The sequence below is a fragment of the Bos mutus genome, chromosome 16, assembly GCF_027580195.1.
Source record: "Bos mutus isolate GX-2022 chromosome 16, NWIPB_WYAK_1.1, whole genome shotgun sequence".
Classification (NCBI taxonomy): Eukaryota; Metazoa; Chordata; class Mammalia; order Artiodactyla; family Bovidae; genus Bos; species Bos mutus.
The window spans coordinates 52,288,216-52,314,964 of NC_091632.1; the positions used below are offsets into that span (position 1 = coordinate 52,288,216).

The 26,749-nt window shown below is 37.2% G+C and overlaps 1 protein-coding gene across 10 annotated transcripts in view; it reads left to right on the plus strand.

Moving 5' to 3' along the window:
• The window catches only part of SDCCAG8 (SHH signaling and ciliogenesis regulator SDCCAG8), a 250,331-nt gene that overhangs the window by 60,667 nt on the left and 162,915 nt on the right, over window positions 1–26,749 (plus strand). For all 10 annotated transcript variants that reach the window (XM_070385343.1, XM_070385344.1, XM_070385345.1 and 7 more), the window contains 3 exons: window positions 9,134–9,286; window positions 23,159–23,293; window positions 26,144–26,260. In XM_070385343.1, coding sequence (XP_070241444.1) covers window positions 9,134–9,286; window positions 23,159–23,293; window positions 26,144–26,260 — 405 coding nt within the window. The remainder of the gene's footprint in view (window positions 1–9,133; window positions 9,287–23,158; window positions 23,294–26,143; window positions 26,261–26,749) is intronic.

The window sequence follows — 26,749 nt, forward strand, 5'->3', positions numbered from 1 at the left end:
TCAGTAGTAGTTAACACAGTGATCAGGCAGTGTTCTAAGCACTTTGAATAGTAGGAGGTTACTGTTGATTCACTGCTGTTGGGGGCCACACCTTAAACCATTAAAGTTGCTGTGTGTTTTCTGTAGACACACTAGCCACACTTGAAGTACCTGGTAGCCACATGTAGCTGGTGATTACTGTATTAGTCAGTGCAATATAGGACATTTCCATTATCACAAAAAATGCTCTTAGATGGCATTGGTCTAAGCCATATAGTAGCATCACTATTTTATTGGGCTAATCAACTTCATATTAAACTTCTCCTCAGTCATTGCTTTATCCATTTTTCTCTGTCCAGTTCATCTTTAACTCTTCCTAGACCATTTGACCTTCATAGTGCCCCTATACCTTTTGAAAGTAATGTTCATTCTGACCAAACGCCCTAATATACTTTATTGTTTCTTCAAACACTCTTACTTCTTCATTTGTAATGAACTTTAGCTGCCCCTTGCTGGTATTATGACCCTCAAAACCCCCAGTGGAGCCCTTTGCTGTTCATCTCATCTCATTTGGTTATGATGGAGGAGGTTAGCATTCATATCACTCCATATTGCCATTTCCAGGCCTTTGTTATGGTTCAGTTCAGTTCAGTTGCTCAGTCCTGTCCAACTCTTTGCGACCCCATGAATCGCAGCACGCCAGGCCTCCCTGTCCATCATCAACTCCCGGAGTTCACTCAGACTCACATCCATCGAGTCGGTGATGCCATCCAGCCATCTCATCCTCTGTTGTCCCCTTCTCCTCCTGCCCCAATCCCTCCCAGCATCAGAGTCTTTTCCAATGAGTCAACTCTTCCCATGAGGTGGACAAAGTACTGGAGTTTCAGCTTCAGCATCAGTCCTTCCAAAGAAATCCCAGGGCTGATCTCCTTCAGAACGGACGGGTTGGATCTCCTTGCAGTCCAAGGGACTCTCAAGAGTCTTCTCCAACACCACAGTTCAAAAGCATCAATTCTTCGGTGCTCAGCTTTCTTCATAGTCCAACTCTCACATCCATACATGATCACTGGAAAAACCATAGCCTTGATTAGATGGACCTTTGTTGGCAAAGTAATGTCTCTGCTTTTGAATATGCTATCTAGGTTGGTCATAACTTTCCTTCCAAGGAGTAAGCGTCTTTTAATTTCATGGCTGCAGTCACCATCTGTAGTGATTTTGGAGCCCCAAAAAATAAAGTCTGACACTGTTTCCACTGTTTTCCCATCTATTTCCCATGAAGTGATGGGACCAGATGCCATGATCTGAGTTTTCTGAATGTTGAGCTTTAAGTCAACCTTTTCACTCTCCACTTTCACTTTCATCAAGAGGCTTTTGAGTTCCTCTTCACTTTCTGCCAGAAGGGTGGTGTCATCTGCATATCTGAGGTTATTGATATTTCTCCCGGCAATCTTGATTCCAGCTTGTGCTTCTTCCAGCCCAGTGTTTCTCATGATGTACTCTGCATATAAGTTAAATAAGCTGGGTGACAATATACAGCCTTGATGTACTCCTTTTCCTATTTGGAACCAGTCTGTTGTTCCATATCCAGTTCTAACTGTTGCTTCCTCACCTGCATATAGGTTTCTCAAGAGGCAGGTCAGGTGGTCTGGTATTCCCATCTCTTGAAGAATTTTCCACAGTTTATTGTGATCCACACAGTCAAAGGCTTTGGCATAGTCAATAAAGCAGAAATAGATGTTTTTCTGGAACTCTTGCTTTTTCGATGATCCAGCAGATGTTGGCAATTTGATCTCTGGTTCCTCTGCCTTTTCTAAAACCAGCTTGAACATCAGGAAGTACACGGTTCGCATATTGCTGAAGCCTGTCTTGGATAATTTTGAGCATTATTTTACTAGCGTGTGAGATGAGTGCAATTGTGCAGTAGTTTGAGCATTCTTTGGCATTGCCTTTCTTTGGGACTGGAATGAAAACTGACCTTTTCCAGTCCTGTGGCCACTGCTGAGTTTTCCAAATTTGCTGGCATATTGAGTGCAGCACTTTCACAGCATCATCTTTCAGGATTTGAAATAGCTCAACTGGAATTCTATCACCTCCACTAGCTTTGTTCGTAGTGATGCTTTCTAAGGTCCACTTGACTTCACATTCTAGGATGTCTGGCTCTAGGTGAGTGATCACACCATTGTGATTATCTTGATCATGAAGATCTTTTTTGTACAGTTCTTCTGTGTATTCTTGCCACCCCTTCCTAATATCTTCTGCTTCTGTTAGGTCCATACCATTTCTGTCCTTTATATATATATTTATTTATTACTTCTTTTGCCTGTGCTTGCTGTGGTGCACAGACTCTTTATTGTGGCTCATGGTCTTCTCTAGTGGTGGTGTGTGGGCTCTAGACTAGGTGGGCTTGGTAGTTGCAGCAGGCAGGCTTAACTGCAGTATGTGGGAATCTTAGTTCCCTGGCCAGGGATCAAACCAGGCTCCCTGTATTGGGAGCGTGGAGTATTATCTACTAAACTACCAGGAAGTCCTGCTTAATTTTTCTTTGAAATTAGGTTACCACTTCTCTTTGAATCATCATTGATTCTCCTCTCTCTAATTTTAATCGACTTAAACACTCAATCTAGAAGACATTATTTGACACATTTAAAAAAAAATCATCCATTTTATACTTGGATTTATAAAATAGTTGTAAGATCTTTGACACTTTTTAACAACTTTAGCCTCTGAGCCTTTTTTTCTCTTGTCCAAGTCTTTTCAGGCTGCCATAACGAAAATACCTTAGACATGGTGGCTTAAACAACAAACATTTATTTCTCACAATTCTGGAAGTTCAAGATTGTGGCACCAACAGGTTCAGTGTTTGGTCAGAGCTCACTTTCTGTCTTCTCACTATGTCTTCACATGGTGGAAGGGGCAAGAGAACTCTTTGGCATCTATTTTCTAAGGGCACTAATCCCATTCATGAGGACTCTGCTTTCATGACCTGATCACCTCCCATGGGGCCCACTATCTAAGTCCATCATATTAGGGTTAGGTTTCAACATATGAATTTTGGAAAAGCACAAACATTCAGTTCATAGCATCCTCCACTCTATCTCTTTTCATCATTCTGAAAGGTTTCAACATTCATGCTGTTAACATATGCAACATCTTAGACCAACACACTTTGTCTTCCTTAACTCTAAGACTTTTTTCTGTTCTGTTGTAACTCCCACATGAACTGAAGTGTCCATGAGATCTCAAACTCTAAAACTGATCTCTCTGACCAGAGCCTTTTCTCTTTCTCCTATCTCAGTTAAATCTATTCAGTGTCCTCTTCTACCTCCTCGCATACCTCATTTTCTCTATTATCTCCAGGCTGTCCCTCTTCCCTTTCCACTTAGATGTGAATTTTACAATTTCAAGCTAAACCCATTATATTCACTCCATCAAGATAGCTGTGTTCTTTACCTGCTGAATGGCACTTTTGTCCACTGTCATGTCCTAATTGGAAACCTAGATGTCATTCTCTCTTTTATACCTGGCTGCCAATCAATTACTGATTGCAAGTTGTTTTTTTTTTTTAAGATTTATTTGTTGACTTAACAAACAATTTCTCCTTTCTTCATTTTCCCAGCTTAGCACCTCACTCTCATAGCTGACCTCCTATACTGAGATCACAACCAACTGACAAGAGGCTCTTCAAACCTTATCATCTCTCAAATGTGCCTTCTCATTTTTTTTCTTGCTTGTCTGGTCCTCTTACTTTCCAAGATGAATCTCTCCAAGTTCTTGATGTGTCCTACTCCCAAGGTTTCAGGGACCCTAAACCATTTGTTATCATATCTTTCTTATATCTTTCATCCTTCCTTCTCCATTGTTTTTACCTTTGTAGCTTTCCATTCATTTTTGAACACATTGCAGTCAAGCTTTTAACAAACTGTAGTCTGATTTCATACTAATGAATTGGTCACTTTTTGGTCACCAGCCACTTCCTGATTACTAAACCCAGTGACTTCATCTTAGTCCTCATTTGACTCAACTCCAGGAAGCCATTAACTGTGCTAGTATAATATTATCTTTTCTCCTTGATTAGTTTGGTATTTCACTCTGTGGGTCATCTTTGCATTGCTCTTCTCTACTCTTCCACATTCCTTTTAACTTGTTTTCCACAAGCCTAGAATGCAAACATTCCTCATTTTTGTTCCTAGACTTCCACCCATGTTGCCCTAATTTCCAGGACTTTGTGTCTTCCTCTCACTGAACACTTCTACACTGTGTCTTTAGCTCTAACAGCTCCTCTGTGCCCCAGACCTACATTTCTAGCTGCTACTAGATCTCTTTATATGGATGATATGCCATTAGCATCTGAAACTCCACACTACCAAAATGTTACTTTTCTCCTCCTTTCTGTCTGTCACTCCTTTTCCTTCTACAATTTTCCATATTATCTTCTTTCAGATAATGGTATTATCATCTTACCAACAGTTCTGGCCTAGATCCTTTAAGATCCTTTGGCTTCTCCCCATTCGTCACTCTCAACATCCAATCAATTACCAAACTCGCACCTTCTCCTCAGAGGCCCTTACTAAGTTATCCCTGCAACTTCCATTCCTGTACCTCGGTTCAAGTCTTCACATACTCTTATGCAACCTATGTGGCCTTTTGGAATAGCCTTCTGTTGGTCTCCCCCAAGTCTCTTTCAACCCCAGTATTCTTTCACTTTGCTGCCAAAGTCTTCCTAAATTGTAAATCTCCCTGTTCGGGCAGCTCTCCCCTTGCAGTAGAATAAAAGACAAATCCTTAGCATAACCTTCCAGATCTTTCACAGTGTGGTCCCACTCTAACTTTTCTAGCCTTCTCTTTTACTACACATTTCATATAACTTGTGCTGTTTCTGTAATGTGACCTATATCAGCTCTTTCCATGAATTTGCTCATGTACTTTTCTGCACTGTGTTCATCTGTGAAATACTTATTCAGTCTATGAGAGTCAGCTCAGGTGGCAGTCTTCCCCAGAGTTTTTTCCAACCCCTTCTTGTTTGAATTAATCTCTTCCTTCGCTGTATTCCTAATGAGCGGTGTATAATTTTTGTGGCTGTGTACATAGTTCTTTCCATGGAAAGACCTTAAAAACAAGGCCTGTGACATCTATCACTGTATTCTTCACAATGGCTATTTACATATTAATTGTACCATAAATGTTTATTGAATTGAAATAACATTAGATATTAACTTTAAATATTAATATGAATTTTTATAAATAATTTTTATGATGTAATATTTCAGTGGTTAAGAACTAGAAAGGCTATTGTGTATCATGAATCTGTTTTTCATTGAGTTAGTATTTATGCCAGGATTGATTTCTAAGCAGTTTACAAAATGCAGTGCAAGTATAATAGTTATTATCATCAAGATATAGTAAAACATATTAGGAATTTTGCTTTTTGAGAGTAAAAATCAAAACAGCATATATACTTTAATTTTAAAATCAACTACTTTATTACTGCATTATGTAATTGTTACTTTGTTCTTATAGTTTCTTAACATTTGTTGCCATCTAGTGTTATATTTTGCATATTGCATGCTAAATAAGTGGAAGCAATTACATTTCATAAATATTATATCAAACAGAGTTCGATGGAACTCTGCTCAATGTTATGTGGTAGCCTAGATGGGAAGGGAGTTGGAGGGAGAATGGGTATGTGTATTTATATGGCTGAGTCCCTTCACTGTTCACCAGAAACGATTACAACATTGTTAATCGGCTATACCTCAGTACAAAATAAAAAGTTTAGAAAAAGGCAAATACCATATGATGTCACTTGTATGTGGAATCTAAAACATGACGCAAATGAACTTACCTATGAAACAGAAATAGACTCGCAGACATAGAGAACAGACTTCGTGGTTGCCCGAAAAGAATGTGAATAAAGGATGTATGTGTGTCTATATATTTGTTGTTGTTGTTCAGTCGCTAAGTTGTGTCAGACTCTTTGCAACCCCATGGACTGCAGCACAGCAGACTTCCCTGTCCTTCACTATCTCCCAGAGTTTTTTTGTGTGTATATATATATATATATATATATGTATATAAAGGGCTTCCCCCGGTAGGAAGTGACTCAGTGGTAAAGAATCCACCTGCAATGCAGGAGCCTCAGGAGGTGGAGGTTCAATCCCTGGGTCGGAAGATCCTCTGGAGGAGGGCATGGCACCCACTCCAGTATTTTCCCCGTTGACAGAGGAGCCTGGCAAGCTACAGTCTACGGGGTCGCAGAGTCGGACACAACTGAAGTGACTTAGCATGCACACAGGTTTCCCCTCTAGGTCACTGCATTTTAGGTCATTTTTAACAAAAACTGAAATAAGGTGCATTAGCCTTTATTTGAATTTTGAATACCTGAAACCAAGGGTGCAAAAGGAAGAGGGTTGTCTAAGTCCCCAACTCCCCAAGACCTATAGCCGTTTCCACCAAGAAAGGGGTTGTGCTCAGGGAAAAGAAGGAGCCACAACCTTGGGAACTACTAGGAGAAATGGAAGCTGCAGATCCCAAATTAACATGGTCACCTGCGAAGATCTATCAGTTAGTTGTAGTTGGCCATTCCTTGACCTAGTCACTGAGGATTCAGTTATATGCCTTTACTAAATGGTTATATAGAGTATAATCAAGGAGTACTGAATCATCTGGGATTCTGAAAACTAAGAGAGGAGTCTTAGAATTTAAAGACAAAGCTTTAATGGAAAGACGAAAGTGAAAGTGAAAGTCACTCAGTCGTGTCCGACTCTTTGCATCCCCATGGATTGTATGGTCCATGGAATTCTCCAGGCCAGAATACTGGAGTGGGTAGCCTTTCCCTTCTCCAGGGGATCTTCCCCACCCAGGGATCATACCCAGGTCTCCCGCATTGCAGGCAGATTCTTTAGCAGCTGAGCCACAAGGAAAGCCCAAGAATACTGGAGTGGGTAGGGTAGCCTATCCCTTCTCCAAGGGATCTTCCCCACCCAGGAATCAATCCAGGGTCTCCTGCATTGCAGGCAGATTCTTTACCAACTGAGCTATGAGGGAAGCCCTAATGGAAAGAATGTATATGTATTTATTTAGTAGAACCAAATCTTGTATATGAGGTCTGTTGCAAGATTAAATGACTTTTCTAGTTCCAAGTGGTAGTTAATATTTCCTTCACTGTGACCAGGAATATATATTAAAATGAAAACAATAAAACTAAAAGCCATTTTTATATGGGATCACTGGTTACAAACCAAGAGTGATCAATATCCAGTTTTTGACCTACTGTTTTTATTCAGTGTTTCATTGCTGCTTTCATACTCACCATCACCTTTCAGTGGTAGCTACTTCTCATAGAAGGCCCTCCACAAAACCAAGTCTTCAGCAACATATTTTGTTTATGTGATTTACAGCTTCTCACTTGTGCTTATATCATTTTGGCACTAGGCCTTTTACCTGTCAGGATCATTTACTGTTCCTTGTTGCTGAACTGATTAAATTCTCTGAATTGACTCTTTGTTCTTCACGTTAGCCTGATCTTCAGCAGTTCCTTCCACTATTCCTATACCAACTAAGATTGCTTCCTGAGTTCTTATTCAATGAAAAACCTTCTGATTAGATATACTAGTTTATATTCCATAATCATTTTATTCTTTCATGATAGTTGTGTGCTAGTGAACATTATGAATGTTTTTATTAGGTTCTTATAAAATACTTTACACTAGAGCAATTGTGTTCCAAAGCACAAAAATCTCTAATTAGTAATATTTCAAGCTCCAGTGGTTTAAATTATAGAAAAAATATGCTTTTCCATTTCCTTGAAAATCTAATGTAAAGTTTTATCTCCCGAACATTTTCAACTAGAATTGGATTTGGGACTAACTCCCTAGGAGAATCTTTTTTTAGGCATCAAGTATTTGCTTATCAATTAATCTTAGACAATTGCATTTTATCCTCATATTTTATGCCTAGGAGTATAGAACATTTCCAGAAGAGTTTGAAAGAAGTTAGAGTTTAATGAGTTCATGATACAGGGAAGAAAATTCACATACCCTAGGTATTTATTGTCTGTATTTACTATAGCTTTCACCAGAGGGAAGCATAACAATGCATAAAACTTTGCAGTGCTTACTGAGACTACTTCCATCTCCATTAACAATAACTGTGACTATCAAATTATAAGCATACAGTATATAAGTCATATAAGGCTTCAGTTTCTTTCTCTCAATTCAAGGAACAACATAGAGGTTGAGAGAGGAGGATATTGTGAGGAAACATGGGATAAGACTAAGAAACCATAGTATGACTTAGATTTTTCTGTTAATAAGTCAAGCACCTTAATTGTATTGTTTTTTCTTCTTGAGAGTTTGAATTCAATTTATTATTGAATGTTATACATAAAGATATTCTGAATATAGCCAAAAGGAAATTAGAGAGTTTTTATTTCTGAAAACACAGAATTTAGTATAAATTCTGGAAATTTAGTCTAAAGGACAATTACCAACTTTTAAATTGGCAAAATCAAATATGAGACTTCTCATTTTATAAAACTAGGTAGTAACTGCTGTTTTGAGTCTTCCCTTACCAAAATTTGATTATTACCTAATTTTTACGTTAGCTATGTGTGTAAGGAGAGTGAACCAAATCTTATCTTACTTATATGTAAGGAAACTTGATTACTATATGTTAAATAATAGATGCCTTTACGTAATGACAAACACAACTCATCTTAAAATTTTGATGTTTATCATTTAAAAGTACAAATAATTTTTAACCATGTCCAAATGAAAAATCAGTTAAATTAGATACTTATGTATTTCTTATGGTATAAACATGATTTATAATTGATAATACTAGAACATTTTCTGATCCCCTTTTATAAAATTCAAACTCCTCTGTGGCCTTTATCATGGTTTGTTGCTTGGATTTTCTTAGTTGATTAGTTAATATAGCCTTAATTGTGAAAATAAATATGTGAATAACTGTAACTTTTGAATATATGTAATATTTGAATCACCAAGTGGTATTGACAAACAAATATAAAAATATTCTTTTCTTTGACTTTACATTAAGTTATAACTATTTTAAATATTATTAAAGCTTAATTATCTCATTTCCCCCGTATTTCTTGTAAATTCTATGGTTCCATTTCACTGTCTTATTCTGGCAGGCTTTGATCCAATGTGAACAATTGAAGAATGAGCTGGAGAGGCAGACAGACCGACTTGAGAAAGAACTTGCATCTCAGCAAGAAAAAAGAGCCTTTGAGAAAGAGATGTTGAAAAAAGAAATAACAAAAGAAAGAGAAGACATGGGCTCAAAGGTACTTAAAAGTTCAATTTGTTATCCACATTGCAGAGGAAATGTTTTTGTGATGTAATTGATGAGTCTGCAGTCTGCAATTCTTGAATGATCTTTAAATATTTAAATCTTTTAAGTATTCAAATTGCTTATTAATTAGAGTTCATAAAATTTTTCTATTCTCAACGTATTTCTCAATAAAAGTTATATTCTCTGACCTTTCCAAAGAAAATAATTAGATTTCATGATAGGAAATTGTGAAATATACTCTAATGCTGTCATTCTGTTTGAGTCCCTCTCTGTTTGTCAGAGGAGAGCAGGTGCTCTGCAGATATCCATATTTTAGTTCAACCTTGGTTAAATTAAGGAGCAATTACCCTTTCATTTCATCCCCCCACTCCCAAATTAGACATTAAGAAGATAAAACACTTGTAAGAAACCAAGTAGCCAAAAAAAGTTATGATATGCTTTGTATAAAATAGGTTCTAACAAATTACAAATTACAAAAAAATGAGATGGTTGGATAGCATCACCAACTCGATGGACATGAATTTGAGCAAGCTCTGGGAGTTCGCAACGGACAGGGAAGCCTGGCGTGCTGCAGTCCACAGGGTCGCAAAGAGTCAGACACGACTAAGTGACTGAACTGAACAAATTACATGATGAATAAGTGGAAGAGGGAAGTTAGAGGCAAAAGGAACAGATAATATGTGATGGGCAGTGTTTGAAAAACAGTAACAAACTGGAATATAGAGTTTAGTGGAATCTAGTTTTAATATTGCTATTAATTGCTATAGTAGAACAAAACTGAGCAAGATGTGGTCCTTGAAGTAACCCAAACTTCAATGTTCTGTTTGTTCAAAGCAGCCTCACAGCTTATACTGTAAGTTCTGTCTTATAATATTCCAAGATTTGAAAATTAACTCATTCAGCAAATATCTACTGATTATCTGCTGTGTGCATGGCAGTGTATAAGCCTGAGGCTATATAAAGAGAAAAATCACAAATTCTGCCCAGTGAGTTTTAAGTCATACAGGTATGTGAGGCAAGGTAAACTCCCTTGTTTTCTTATCCTTTTTTAAAAGAACTGTGCCTGTCAAAACGTAACTTAAAGGTCAGTCTAACTGTCTACCTTCTATGACTTGCATTGATGATCTCAGCTGGTGAAGAAAAATGCTACAATCTTGCAGATGACACCACCATACCCTTATGGTCTTTGGTGTCCGTTGTTCTTTCGGTGCTTTCTAGCAGTCCTCCTACACATTCCCCTCTCTCCTGTTCATTTAGGGATTCAACAGATACTAACTGGAGGTCATGGGAATGTCATCATCACAGGACCAATGCATTCCCCTCATGGAGTTTATAGACTAGTGGGAGAGGTAGACATTAAGCACATACTTCCACAAATGAGTTTTTACCACTGTGATATAAGCATGAAGATACAGTATAGAGTTACCATGAAAATGCATAACAGGCAAATATGACTTAGTCTACACAGTCATGAAAGATTTTCCTAAGCATGAGGTTTTACAAGTGAGACTCAAAGCAGTTGAGTAGGAGTGGTCAGGGGAAGAGTTGAGGGGAAGTTTCAGACCCAGAAAAACAATACTCCCAAGGCTCGGAAGCTACAAAGCATAATCCTTTTTGGGAATTTAGAGAGAGTTTAGGTGACTGGGGCATAGGCAGTAAGAGACAGATGATGGAAGATGAGTTTGGAGAAATATGCAGGGACCAAATCATGAATGGTCATAAAACCCATGTGAAAGATTTTAAGTGTTATCCAAAAAGTGATGGTAAACCATTGAAGAACTGATGCTTCCAAATTGTGGTGCTGATGAAGATTCTCGAGAGTCCCATGGACAGAAAGGAGATCAAACCAGTGATTACTAAAGGAAATCAACCCTGAATATTCATTGGAAGTGCTGATGCTAAAGCTGAAGCTCCAATACTCTGGCCACCTGATGCAAAGAGCTGACTCATTGGAAAAGACTCTGATCCTGGGAAAGATTGAGGGCCGGGGAAGAAGTGGGGGACAGAGGATGAGATGGTTAGATGGCATCACCGACTCAATGGACACGAGCTTGAGCAAACTTTGGGAGGTGGTGAAGGACAAGGAAACCTGGCATGCTGCAGCCATGGAGTCGCAAAGTGTCAGACATGACTTAGCAACTGAATAACAGCAACAATAAACCATTGAATGGCTTTAAATTGGGTAGTGTCATGATGCCATTTATATTTGAGAAAAATCATCTGTCCATAGATTTGAAGGGGGACCAGAATAAACCTCTTAGACCAAGTGGGAAATAATTACAGTAGTCCAGGTGGGAAATGATGGTATCTAAGACCCATTTTTCAAGGACTATTTCAAATCACTTTAATTCTTCTCAGGTTCTCTACCATACTACCTTTCCCCTCATTCTCAGCAGAGAGCCTCTACTTACCTAACAAAGAAAGTTGATGCCATTAGATGGTAACCACTTCAACTTTTTATTTTTCCCCTCACTTCTGCCTAAAGTAAAATTTCACCTGCACTGCAACCCTGTCAGATGGGAGTGACTTCATCCTTTCCTCTTGCTCTGGATCCCATGCCCCTCAACCACCTCAGGAACCTATTTCCATTTGTTCCCCACTCTCTTCTGAATCTTCAGCCTTTACTTCACTATAGCCTTTTCCTTATCATCAGGAAAATAGTCTCTTCCTTCTAATCCAGTCATTCTCAATCTTGACTACGTAGAAGTTCCAAAACTCTGGTTCACCCAGGCTGAATCCCAAATGAATTATGGGAGAACAGCTGAGGGTAGGATCCAGGTGTCAGTATTTTAAAAAATTGTCCAGGTGATTCCAGTGTGCAGCCAAGGCTGGAAAGCACCTTACTAATTCCATATCCCTCCTTACTCTTTCCTTTAATAGTCAAATTTCTTGAAAGATTTGTCCATACATATTGTCTTTTGGGGGCTTCCTCTATGGCTTAGTGGTAAAGAACCCACCTGCCAGTGCAGGAGACACAGGAGATGCAGGTTTGATCCCTGGGTCAGGAAGATCTCCTGGAGTAGGAAATGGCAACCCACTCCAGTATTCTTGCCTGGAAAATCCCATGAACAAAGGATCCTGGTGGACTACAGTTCAGGGGGATGCAAAGAGTAGGACACGACTGAGCATGCATTGCCTTTTTCTCACCACTCAACAGCCCACTGCATTTCAGCTTCTGTGCCCATAGTCAATGAAATTACCATTGCTATGTTCACTGGAGACCTCCTAATGCTATTTTTCAGGAATATTTTTTCATTCTTATTCTCTGTAAAAGTTTCTCTTTCTTTGATTTCTCTGAATCAGTATTCTTGATTTGGGAAAATGATGTGTGCCTTTTAGGTTAGTCTGAGTTTAAGGTGCCTTTGAGGTAATGAAAGAGACACATCCAGAAAGCACCTTGATAAGAGGTTCTAGAGTTTAGCAGACAGCTTTAGACTTAGGTGTCTCTAGCACTACTGTGGCTTAAACATTTTTTTTTAATGTATTTACTTACTATTTTGGTTGTGCTGGATCTTCATTATTGTACTGTAGCACTACTGTGGCTTTAATTTCATATACATTGTGCATGAGTGCATGCTCAGTCATGTCCAACTCTTTGCAACCCCATGGACTGTAGTCCACCAGGCTCCTCTGTCCATAAGATTTTCCAAGCATGAATACTGGAGTGGGTTGCCATTTCCTTCTCCAGGGGATCTTCCTGACCCGAGGCTTGAACCTGTCTCTCCTGTATCGGCAGATGGATTCTTTTACCACTGAACCACCTGGGAAGCCCCATATATATGGTATTGATTCCTAAATCTTTAGCTCTCTAGTGAGCTCCCAAACCAGCTTCACTTCCTACCTTCCCTTTCGTAGTAGAACTACTGCTCATTCATCCAGTTGCCCAACTCAGAAATCTTGCTGTCATCCTTGTCTCCTCCTTCTCCCTCACCCTGTACATCATTAAGTTACCCAGTTCTAGAGATTCAGACCCCTACCAATGTTGCCCTGTCTCTCCATCCCACTGCTCTCCATATCTTACCCTTGGATGATTCCTACAGCCCCATGTGGTCTCCTTGCTTCCAGTCTCACCTCCTTCTCATCTGTTCTCTTACTCAAAGATCCAAGGATGCTCTTTCTAAAATGAATCCATCAATAAGTCAGTCTCTTTCTTTAAAATCCTTTCATGTCTGTCTTTAATCCCATGGATAAAATTTAAGCTGTCTCTCTTTTTTTTAAAATTAATTTATGTATTTTAATTGGAGGCTAATTACTTTAAAATATTGTAGTGGTTCTTGCTATACATTGACATGAATCAGCCATGGGTGTACATGTGTTCCCCATCCTGAACCCCCCTTCCCCTTCCCTCCCCATGCCATCCCTCTGGGTCATCCCAGTACACCAGCCCTGAGCACCCTGTCGCATGCATTGAACCTGGACTGGAGATCTGTTTCACATATGATAATGTACATGTTTCAATGCTATTCTCTCACACAGAGAGAGAATAGCTAACCTCGCCTTCTCCCACAGAGTCCAAAAGACTGTTCTTTACGCCTGTGTCTCTTTTGTTGTCTCGTATATAGGGTATCATTACCATCTTCCTAAATTCCATATATATGCGTTAGTATACTGTATTGGTGTTTTTCTTTCTGACTTACTTCACTCTGTATAATAGGCTCTAGTTTCATCCACTCATTAGAACTGATTCAAATACATTCTATTTAATGGCTGAGTAATATTCCATTGTGTATATGTACCACAGCTTTCTTATCTATTCGTCTGCCAATGGACATCTAGATTGCTTTCATGTCCTGGCTATTCTAAACAGTGCTGCAATGAACATTGGGGTACACATGTCTCTTTCAATTCTGGTTTCCTCGGTGTGTATGCCCAACAGTGGGATTGCTGGGTCGTATGGCAAGAATGAATGTTGACATTCTAGGAATCAGTGAAATAAAATGGACTGGAATGGGTGAATTTAACTCAGATGACCATTATATCTACTACTGCGGGCAGGAATCCCTCAGAAGAAATGGAGTGGCCATAATGGTCAACAAGAGAGTCTGAAATGCAGTACTTGGATGCAATCTCAAAAACGACAGAATAATCTCTGTTCATTTCCAAGGCAAACCATTCAGTATCACAGTAATCCAAGTCTATGCCCCAACCAGTAACACTGAAGAAGCTGAAGTTGAACGATTCTATGAAGACCTACAAGACCTTTTAGAACTAACACCCCAAAAAGATGTCCTTTTCATTACAGGGGACTGGAATGCAAAAGTAGGAAGTCAAGAAACACCTGGAGTAACAGGCAAATTTGGCCTTGGAATACGGAATGAAGCAGGGCAAAGACTAATAGAGTTTTGCCAAGAAAATGCACTGGTCATAACAAACACCCTCTTCCAACAACACAAGAGGAGACTCTATACATGGAAATCACCAGATGGTCAACACCGAAATCAGACTATTATATATTCTTTGCAGCCAAAGATGGAGAAGCTCTACACAGTCAGCAAATACACGACCAGGAGCTGACTGTGGCTCAGACCATGAACTCCTTATTGCCAAATTCAGACTTAAGTTGACGAAAGTAGGGAAAACCACTAGACCATTCAGGTATGACCTAAATCAAATCCCTTATGATTATACAGTGGAAGTGAGAAATAGATTTAAGGGCCTAGATCTGATGGATAGAGTTGCTGATGAACTATGGAATGAGGTTCGTGACATTGTACAGGAGACAGGGATCAAGACCATTCCCATAGAAAAGAAATGCAAAAAAGCAAAATGGCTGTCTGGGGAGGCCTTACAAATAGCTGTGAAAAGAAGAGAAGTGAAAAGCAAAGGAGAAAAGGAAAGATATAAACATCTGAATGCAGAGTTCCAAAGAATAGCAAGAAGAGATAAGAAAGCCTTCTTCAGATATCAATGCAAAGAAATAGAGGAAAATAACAGAATGGGAAAGACTAGGGATCTCGTTAAGAAAATCAGAGATACCAAAGGAACATTTCATGCAAAGATGAGCTTGATAAAGGACAGAAATGGTATGGACCTAACAGAAGCAGAAGATATTAAGAAGGGATGGCAAGAATACACAGAAGAACTGTACAAAAAAGATCTTCATGACCCAGATAATCACAATGGTGTGATCACTGACCTAGAGCCAGACATCCTGGAATGTGAAGTCAAGTGGGCCTTAGAAAGCATCACTATGAACAAAGCTAGTGGAGGTGATGGAATTCCAGTTGAACTATTCCAAATCCTGAAAGATGATGCTGTGAAAGTGCTGCACTCAATATGCCAGCAAATTTGGAAAACTCAGCAGTGGCCACAGGACTGGAAAAGGTCAGTTTTCATTCCAATCCCAAAGAAAGGCAATGCCAAAGAATGCTCAAACTACCGCACAATTGCACGCATCTCACATGCTAGTAATTTAATGCTCAAAATTCTTCAAGCCAGGCTTCAGCAATATGTGAACCATGAACTTCCTGATGTTCAAGCTGGTTTTAGAAAAGGCAGAGGAACCAGAGATCAAATTGCCAACATCTGCTGGATCATCAAAAAAGCAAGAGAGTTCCAGAAAAACATCTATTTCTGCTTTATTGACTATGCCAAAGCTTTTGACTGTGTGGATCACAATAAACTGTGGAAAATTCTTCAAGAGATGGGAATACCAGATCACCTGATCTGCCTCTTGAGAAATTTGTATGCAGGTCAGGAAGCAACAGTTAGAACTGGACATGGAACAACAGACTGGTTCCAAATAGGAAAAGGAGTTCATCAAGGCTGTATATTGTCTCCCTGTTCATTTAACTTATATGCAGAGTACATCATGACAAACGCTGGACTGGAAGAAACACAAACTGGAATCAAGATTGCCGGGAGAAATATCAATAACCTCAGATATACAGATGACACCACCCTTATGGCAGAAAGTGAAGAGGAACTCAAAAGCCTCTTGATGAAAGTGAAAGTGGAGAGTGAAAAAGTTGGCTTAAAGCTCAACATTCAGAGAACGAAGATCATGGCATCCAGTCCCACCACTTCATGGGAAATAGATGGGGAAACAGTGGAAACAGTGTCAGACTTTATTTTTCTGGGCTCCAAAATCACTACAGATGGTGACTGCAGCCATGAAATTAAAAGACGCTTACTCCTTGGAAGGAAAGTTATGACCAACCTAGATAGCATATTGAAAAGCAGAGACATTACTTTGCCAACAAAGGTTCATCTAGTCAAGGCTATGGTTTTTCCTGTGGTCATATATGGATGTGAGAGTTGGACTGTGAAGAAGGCTGAGTGCCGAAGAATTGATGCTTTTAAACTGTGGTGTTGGAGAAGACTCTTGAGAGTCCCTTGGACTGCAAGGAGATCCAACCAGTCCATTCTGAAGGAGATCAGCCCTGGGATTTCTTTGGAAGGAATGAGGCTAAAGCTGAAACTCCAGTACTTTGGCCACCTCATGGGAAGAGTTGACTCATTGGAAAAGACTCTGATGCTGGGAGGGATTGGAGGCGGGAGGAGAAGGGGATGACAGAGGATGAGATGGCTGGATGGCATCACTGACTCGATGGACGTGAGTCTGGGTGAACTCCGGGAGTTGGTGATGGACAGGGAGGCCTGGCGTGCTGCGATTCATGGGGTCGCAAGGAGTCGGACATGACTGAGCGACTGATCTAACCTGATCTAATGGCAGTTCTATTTACATTTTTTAAACGAATCTCCACACTGTTCTCCATAGTGGCTGTACTAGTTTGCATTCCCACCAATAGTGTAAGAGGATTCCCTTTTCTCCACACCCTCTCCAGTATTTATTGTTTGTAGACTTTTTGATAGCAGCCATTCTGACCGGTGTGAGATGGTACCTCATTGTGGTTTTGATTTGCATTTCTCTGATAATGAGTGATGTTGAGCATCTTTTCATGTGTTTGTTAGCCATGTGTGTGTCTTCTTTGGAGAAATTTCTGTTTAGTTCTTTGGCCCATATTTTGATTGGGTCATTTATTTTTCTGGAATTGAGCTGCAAGAGCTGCTTGTATATTTTTTAGATTAATTCTTTGTCAGTTGCTTCGTTTGCTATTATTTTCTCCCATTCTGAAGGCTGTCTTTTCATCTTGCTTATAGTTTCCTTCATTGTGCAAAAGCTTTTAAGTTTAATTAGGGCCCATTTGTTTATTTTTGCTTTTATTTCCACTACTCTGGGAGATGGGTCATAGAGGATCCTGCTATGATTTATGTCAGAGACTGTTTTGCCTATGTTTTCCTCTAGGAGTTTTATAGTTTCTGGTCTTACATTTAGATCTTTAATCCATTTTGAGTTTATTTTTATGTATGGTGTTAAAAAGTATTCTAGTTTCATTCTTTACAGGTGGTTGACCAGTTTTCCCAGCACCACTTGTTAAAGAGATTGTCTTTTCTCCATTGTATATTCTTGTCTCCTTTGTCAAAGATAAGGTGTCCATAGGTGTGTGGATTTATCTCTGGGCTTTCTATTTTGTTCCATTGATCTATATTTCTGTCTTTGTGCCAGAACCATACTGTCTTGATGACTGTAGCTTTGTAGAATAGCCTGAAGTCAGGCAGGTTGATTCCTCCAGTTCCATTCTTCTTTCTCGAGATTGCTTTGGCTATTCGAGGTTTTTTTTTAATATTTCCATACAAATTGTGAAATTATTTGTTCTAGCTCTGTGAAGTATACCGTTAGTGGCTTGATAGGGATTGCATTGAATCTATAGATTGCTTCGGGTAGTGTACTCATTTTCACTATATTGATTCTTCCAATCCATGAACATGGTTTATTTCTCCATCTATTTGTGTCATCATTGATTTCTTTTATCAGTGTTTTATAGTTTTCTATATATAGGTCTTTTGTTTCTTTAGGTATATTTATTCCTAAGTATTTTATTCTTTTTGTTGCAATGATGAATAGAATTGTTTCCTTAATTTCTCTTTCTGTTTTCTCATTGTTAGTGTGTAGGAATGCAAGGGATTTCTATGTGTTAATTTTATATCCTGCAACTTTACTATATTCATTGATTAGCTCTAGTAATTTTCTGGTGGAGTCTTTAGGGTTTTCTATGTAGAGGGTCATGTCATCTGCAAACAGTGAGAGTTTTACTTCTTCTTTTCCAATTTGGATTCCTTTTATTTCTTTTTCTTCTCTGATTGCTGTGGCTAAAACTTCCAAAACTATGTTGAATAGTAGTGGTGAGAGTGGGCACCCTTGTCCTGTTCCTGATTTTATGGGGAAATGCTTTCAGTTTTTCACCATTGAGGATACTGTTTGCTGTGGTTTATCATATATGGCTTTCATTATATTGAGGTATGTTCCTTCTGTGGCTGCTTTCTGGAGGGTTTTTATCATAAATGGATGTTGAATTTTGTCAAAGGCTTTCTCTGCATCTATTGAGATAATCATATGGTTTTAATCTTTCAATTTGTTAATGTGGTGTATCACATTGATTGATTTGTGGATATTAAAGAATCCTTGTATCCATGGGATAAAGCATGGTCATGATGTATGATCTTTTTAATATGTTGTTGGATTCTGTTTGTTAGAATTTTGTTAAAGATTTTTGCATCTATGTTCATCAGTGATATTGGCCTGTAGTTTTCTTTTTTTGTGGCATCTTTTTAAGCTCTTTCACTGTAACATAAAGATTGTACATTTTTCCCCCTCTCTTTGGTTCTTCAGTCTCATCTCCCTTCTCTTTTCTTTCTTACATTACCACCTTTATGACCTACTTGCACTTTCTCAAATGTGCAAACTTGCCAGTCTGCCATACCAATTTTTCATTTCAGGATTTTGCAGGGCCTTGCCCCTCTTATCCCATCCCTGCACCCCTCACCCACCATTGCCTAGAGGACTCTTCCTCCAGCCTCTCTGACTGATGGTTTAGAGTTCTTGACACCATATCTTCTCATAGTTTCCCAATGATGAATTTTTGGGAGACCCTCCTATAGGCTTCTATAACTCAATTTATTGCAAAATCTTATTGAATTATTTCCCCTAATTTACTATGATTCCCCTGCATGTATGGTTTGTTAACATCCTAATTGCTTGGCATATTCCTCCCACATAAAATGTGCTCAATATGTACTTATTGAATGAATACAAGGGGAATACAAGTGGAAGAAAGAAGGCCCCAGGCCATTGGAAAGGCATGCGTGCATGTCCAACTCTTTGTGACCCTATGGACAGAGTAGCCCTGCAGGCTTCTCTGTCCATAGGATTTCCCAGGCAAGAACACTGGAATGGGTTGCCATTTTCCTCTCCTGGAAAGGTATAACTAAAATGCTAAGAGTTCAGAGGATCAGAACAGATTTCTGTCTGCAAGAGATCATGGAAAACTTTGTGGAGAAGATGGCATTTTAACTGAGCGTCAAAAAAAAAAAAAAAAATAGGCAGGATTTAGAAATGCAGTAGGAGGGGGAGATAAACCAATGTGAGTAAGGTGTGGAGGAAGGTAAATTTGTGAGCTGAGCTTGTGTGAGAGAAAGAATGGCATCAATAACAAAGATCAGCCACTAATTATGCCTAGGAGACTTTTTCCTGGGTTGTTTAGTGGCAACTTTTGCCTTGCTGAGTACTTTTACTATGTAAAAATATGTTGATGAGAATTCCTGATAAGAAGAAATGAAGTCTGAAATGTGCCAGGCAATATTCCAGGTGCTTTTATGTATAATTTTCTTAAACTGATAATTATTTTATGAACAAAAGTGGCAACAAAAGTACAGTACATTTCTGAATTTTTTTGTCCCCATTAAGCCTTATTTGACATTTAATCTCAAGATCCTGCCCCAAATAAAGATGTATGAATAAAGAGTTGAAAGTGATCCTAGCAGTGAAGGCAGTAGTCTCACAGGAAATGGCAGAATCTTTGAAGTAAAAGGCTTTAGTGTTGAATCCAGTTTGACCTTTTTGTGACCTTGAACAAGTCATTTAACCTCTCCAAATTTCAGAGTAGTGAATGACAGATTTGATCTACTTAAAGAATTGGTAGGATTAAATAAAATAATGTTTTGACATTTAGTAGTTTGTTTTAACAAACTACCTGGCTTAGGGTGGACATTAAAACAATTTTAGTTTGTGGCTATTATCCTTCTCTAGTGAAAGAGTTAGCTCTATTGGGTAGCTTTCTTGGACCTTTGTGTTAGTAAAATCTAACACATTTTATTATAAAGTCCAGCTTTATTTTTTTATTTATTAGCTTAAATGAATTTTAGAAAATTTTTAGTTTTCATTTTTTTCAACAGAAAGTTAATCCAATACATTCCTTTTCCAAGGGGATTAAAAAAGAATATTATCACACTGCCTAGCACCAAAAGTTTACTAAAGTAAACTCAACAATCACAACATTTTAAGTTCTCATGGTTAGTGTTGGAACAAGTGTCCCTGCTTTCCTTGTGGTGGGCTTGCTTCTGAGACTTGTATATTCTTTCTCTCTTTTTATTATTTTTCTTCTTCCCTTTCTTCCTACTGCTTTAAAAATTTCATTTATGTGGGAAGCTCTAGAAGAGCAGATGCCTTCCACCTAGACAGATTTTGAATCATTCCTCCATGAACAGTTCTTGCTGTGAGTTTGCCTGTTGGCATCAGTAATGGTCTTTGGTTGCACTAAGACACTAAGTTTGTTAGTTCAATCAGTTCTTCAGTCTTCTATTTATTGAATGCCCCCTGTGGTTTGTGAATTTTCTCAGTTGGTTTCTTGATAATAGCCCATTGCTAGAATCCCTAATTCTTGTACCTTTTTTTATGAGGAATGCCATTTTATACTATGTTCAATACACCAGGGACTGCTTCATTGTAGAAATTTCTATCAAGCTTGCCCATCCTGGGTGTCCTTGTCTCTTGCTTGCCCCTGTCAAAGTTTAAAGGACTTACCTGATGTCAACACCCTGGCCCTCCAACAGTGTTGCAGCTGTCTGTGTTACTTCTGCCTCTGCAACAGATGTGGATGGAGAAGTTCCTGCAGTGTAATGTTGACTTCCAGATGGTGGGCATGGGGAAAAAGAAGGTGTGTCAATAGGAGGGGAGGCTCCGAGAAGTGGGTGACAGAAGGGAGCAGACAGGTAGTGGGTAGGGGAAACAAGTGATGGGTGGCAGAGGGAGGGAATCATATGGAAAGTGCACGATTTGTCACATGCTATAGCAACTGACTCGGAATTTACCATTAGCAAAATAAATATCTGCACATTTACTTCAAAAAAGCCACACAATGTTAATACATTTGCCATAAGATTCACATAAATAATACATGAATTTTTTAGTAGCTGGTAATTAAAGTTTGTTGTTATTGTAAGGTTCCAGAAAAGCTATAATTACATATTCATAATATGCTTACTCATGCACTTGAATTTTTAAATTAAGGAAATTTAGTTAGTATTTTTGATTTGTTACAGTTAACTTCTTTTGACCTTTAATTTTTGTTTCAGATTGTAATTTGCATAACGATAGTCCATAGCTTGGTATTAGTAAAAGAAATTTTACATGCAATTTAGATATGTGGCGAATTTCTTGATGATAAATGTGCAATTCTCACAATCCCTAGCCAAGTTAAATAATACCTCTACTGTCTAAATTAGAAAATAGCTACCCGGGCTCATTATTTTGATATTTTCAATTTGAGTTAGTTGCCAAAGGCAATCTTGATTTTTATTACAAACTTTAGTTACTGATTTCTGTTGTAAAACTGAATTCACACCCATGTTAGTGTACAGTGGTAGATTTTAAATATTATGTCAAATTTGTTATCAGTTTTTGTTTTGGCCGATTAAAAATGAATAGCTATGTTTTGATCTAGGGACAAGGTAGCATTTCTTCATCACTTTAAAAGTGCTATACAAATGAGAAACTAATTGCCTAGAAAAATTTGACTCACCAGAGCAGAAGTTAAAATGTAATTGCAAACTGAAAACTATGAAGGTTAAATCTAAGGTCTGGAAAGCATTTCTAACCCTTAGAAGAAAAACTAAGCACCTGCTATCATAGAGTCCCTCAGAAAAGCCATTTATTCTAGTGATTCAAATTCATCAAACATTAATCATGCCTCTTAAGGAATATGCTCTTGAGGAACTTCTAGTCCAATGAGGAAACAGACAGCAAAAAATGTGATGTCTTAAGCACTATGCATGTAAATAATTTTAGTTGATAAACAATATATCAGTAAAATTTTAAATATAGTTTAACATGGAGGATAAATTCAGCACCTTTATCCTTGTGTCTGCCTTAATACAAAATTACTAAAATACTTAGTGTTTTTAAAAAATACTATTTTATATTCTTATTGAATTTTTCAGATATTAGACATGTTTTTCTAAAGTACTTAGAAATTCATAAACTCTGGTATTAAAGACTTAGTATAACATATGGAAGTTTCTCAAAAACTGTCTGCTCATCAATTCTATTTTTAATATTTAAAAAGCATGGTGGGGCTTCCCTGGCGATCCAGTGGCTAAGACTCTGGTGTTCCCCATACAGGAGGCCAGGGTTCCATCCCTGATCCGGTAAATAGATGCCACATGCTGCAACCAAAGATCCAGCATGCGGCAGCTAAGACCTGGGGCAGCCAAATAAATAAATATGTACATACATATCTTTTAAAAATAAAAAACATGGGGACTCTAATTAACAATACTGCATTGTATATTTGAAAGTTGCTAAGAGAATAAATCTTAAAAGTTTAGGGGAAAAAAGCAATTATTATGAGGTGATAGTCAAGGGAGATTGATGAATTGAGAATGCAGAGTCATGGAGATACCCCATCCACAGAGAAATGACTTAGAGAGTCCAGTGGCCATGCTGAGACTCTGTTAACTTAAGATGTTTTAAATATTTATTTTGTCAAATGACATGATCATTTAGGACTTTTATTTCCTGTTGTAGATGTTGACCCTGTCTCAGAATATTGCCCAACTGGAGGCTGAGGTGGAAAAGGTTACAAGAGAGAAGATTTCAGCTGTTCATCAACTCGAGGAAATTCAAAACCAGCTTGCTTCCCGGGAAATGGATGTCACAAAGGTACAAAGAGAGATTTTAGTTTACTAATTATGTAAATCTTTTCTTTGAAAATTTTTTCCTAGTCTGTAAATCTCAGAAAGAAGTCTGGAGTAGAAAAATTTTTTTTGTTTCGAGATAGTAAAGATCCACATAATGGTCATCAGCAAGCATTTATTTATTATCATCAGGCCCTTTGCTAGGTGCTACAAACACGAAGATGGGTTAGACATAATGTCCTCAAAGAACTTAAGGGTTAAGTTGTTTAGACAAACTTGTAAATAGGCCAATTTTATTACTTTAATTATTAAATATTTGATAAAACTTGTATTTCTAAATTAGTCAATTAGGGGTAATTTTTTCCCCAGAGATGGTAGAAGTTTGGTCTTCTCAATAATACTAAAAGACATACATTTATTTACAACATAAAGGTGTGCTTAACATAAAAAAATTCTCCACCTCTCATTCCTTTCAGACCTGTTCTTTAAAATCAAGATTCTAATACTATAACTTCTTATTCTATTGGTCCTTAAATTTATACTTTACACTATGCTATCACAATGTCTGCGCTATGGGCATCCACAAACTTGCGAACCAGGAACTGAAATGTTTAATGGTCATAAGTGGCTAAGGTACATGTTTAAGAAACACTAGAGGTCTATGTAGACTTCAGTAATCATTGGTTTAAGACGAAGTAACTCAATAGGGATATGCATGATGTAATAAATTAAATCAATTTGTGTTTCATCAATACATACCAGATAATTTTGTTAAAACGCATACTCATTTCATATTGTATTTTATTTCTCAACATATTTTCCCAAATTTTGACACATTTTTAATGCCATTATTGCTTTATAACTCAGTAATTTGAATTATCTTTAATATATATTAGAAAAGGAAGCCTAATTTTTATTTTTTTCCCTTGAGTTTATATAGTTCTTCATTTGCTTTCTAAAATTCCAGCTAGTTCATGCAGAAGCTTAAAATATCATATTTGCCAGTATGATTGATGTGTTTGTGTGGAAGTAGGGGGTAGAAGTAAGGGAATTGGTGCAGAGGGATAGAAATGGTTGACCTGGATAATAGGTGAGAGCTACATGAGGATTTTTAGTTCATTATAAGGAGAAAACTTTCTGTTGAAATATGGACAGTAAAGAATGATTAGTCTGTCTTTAGAACTGTTCAAAAGGACTCAAACATCAGGGGAGTGCCTTGTCATTGCTTCCAACACTGGGATAATATAATCCTAGTTAAATTTAATTTGTTGATTTATTTTAGATGAAACTTAAGTGTCACAAATAAATTTAACAAACGCATTTTAAACTGAAATTAGTGAGGCAGGGAAACTTTAAAAATAAACTTAAGGGATACAATTATTTAAAATAGGACTTAATGCTTAGATAGTTATTGTATATGATAATTTTGTACTGATATTGAGTTATAAGCACCGTGGCTCTGTAGTTGTTATGTGTTGGTATTGTAATTTGGATTTTTAAATTGTATTCTTATATGTAAATCAAATAGATTGAAATTTGGGGGCTCCTCTCATGTTTTTCTGTAGTTCTTAGTTTTTAAATTTTACTTAGCTTTGACTAATAATTTTTTGTGCATTACTAATATTTTTGAAATTGAAAGGATCAGCTGTCACATACTGAAGATATCTGAATTTCAAATACAGTTTTTAGTAATTTTATTCATTTTTAAAAAACTTTTTGAGGGTCACAGGGGAGAAACTTAGTTTTTCTTCTATCCTGTCACTGTAGTTTTCAAACACAGACTAGTTTAGTCTTAAGGTATTTTTTATTTGAACATAGGAAATGCATATAGATTTTGCAAGATTCTAAAACTTCAATAATGATGAAACTAATTTCTAAAATTCTAATAATCACTTTGGAGACCTACCAAAATTAAAAAGTTTCAGGTGGAAATAGTCATTGGATGATACCTAATTTTTAAAATCTCATATTTTTAACTTAGAAACTGACTTAGCAGACATGTATTATTTGATCTCCCTACAAGTTCTCAGTTGTCTCAGAAGTTTGTAACTTCTTTATTTAGATTTGTCTGCTAGTTGCATTTTCCAAATGTATTTATCTGTATGGAGATGCCCTGGATTGAAAGAATATGTAAAGGATGATACATAATTTTTATATACTACTTGTGTTTATTATTTAATACTGTATTAAAATAATTTCACTTACATGTATATTTTCCTTTTATGTTAAACACCATAGTTATTTTAAAAGCAGAGTGGACTTAGTTGCAGTCTATGATTTTTAATTTTCTTAACTTAAATACATAGTATTCTGCATGGTAAGACTGACATTATCTACAAAGCCTACAGTAAATACTAGCTGGGTTCTACTCTATACCTAAATATTAATAATATAGTCTATTAACAGAGAGAAGAATTCCTTTATTAATTTCCTTAAATAAAAGCCTAACTGATAAAGAGTTTCAAGTAAGTTTTTAATATAGAGTGTATCTTTAACCATGACAATTTGAATGAATAATAACATAGCTTAATATTTTAATTAATAATTTTACCTATTTAAAAGTGAGATGATAGTGCATTTTAGATGATAATATGCAATTGAAGCTCTTATTTTACATGAAAAATTCTTGTGTATATTACCAGAGTTCCCTGGTTATGCTTTGCTTTATCTGTAATTTGAAATTGCAAGACTCAATAATATCTGATATTGCCTCCACATCTTGGCAATATATTGAATATGCAAATAGAAAATGCCATTCTTAGAAAACTTCTGTTGTATTTATTCATATGACCTCTAGGGGGCACCAAAAGATCTGATTGCAGGCATTGCCTAGTAGATTCCAGTAGCTATTGATCTAGTTTTTGTAATCTAACAGGTGTGTGAAGAAATGCGCTATCAATTGAATAAAACCAAAATGGAGAAGGATGAGGCTGAAAAGGAGCACAGAGAGTACAGAACAAAAACTAAAAGGGATCTTGAAATTAAAGATCAGGTAAGATTTGATACAAATTAGTACCTGCAGCAATTAAAGACATAATTAATGTTTTTTTTCTGAAATTTTTGTGATTTTATTCCTGTCATTTATTTCTATTATATTCTTTCTAATTAATGGAATGATCCAATTTATACTATTAAAAGAATTTCATATACAGTTGCCTAAAATTATCACCTTTCACATGAAGTTGTGAGAATACAACTGCATGCATATGAAATTCCAATCTGACAGGTCATAAATATACATTTGGATATATGTATCTATTACTTAAAAAAGTAAAAAAAAAAGTTCTAATGCACATTTTGAACCTAAAATATATGTAAATAAAGTTCTTGAAAAATGCCAACTTGAATCCAATTTTAAGTGAAAAAGTTTAAAATTTGTGAGATGAGATGAGTTGATATGTAAACATGTCAATCAAATTGATTGTTGGCAGAGTGGAACCAGTTTTAACTAAGACTATCATGAATACGTTTGTTCAGGAAA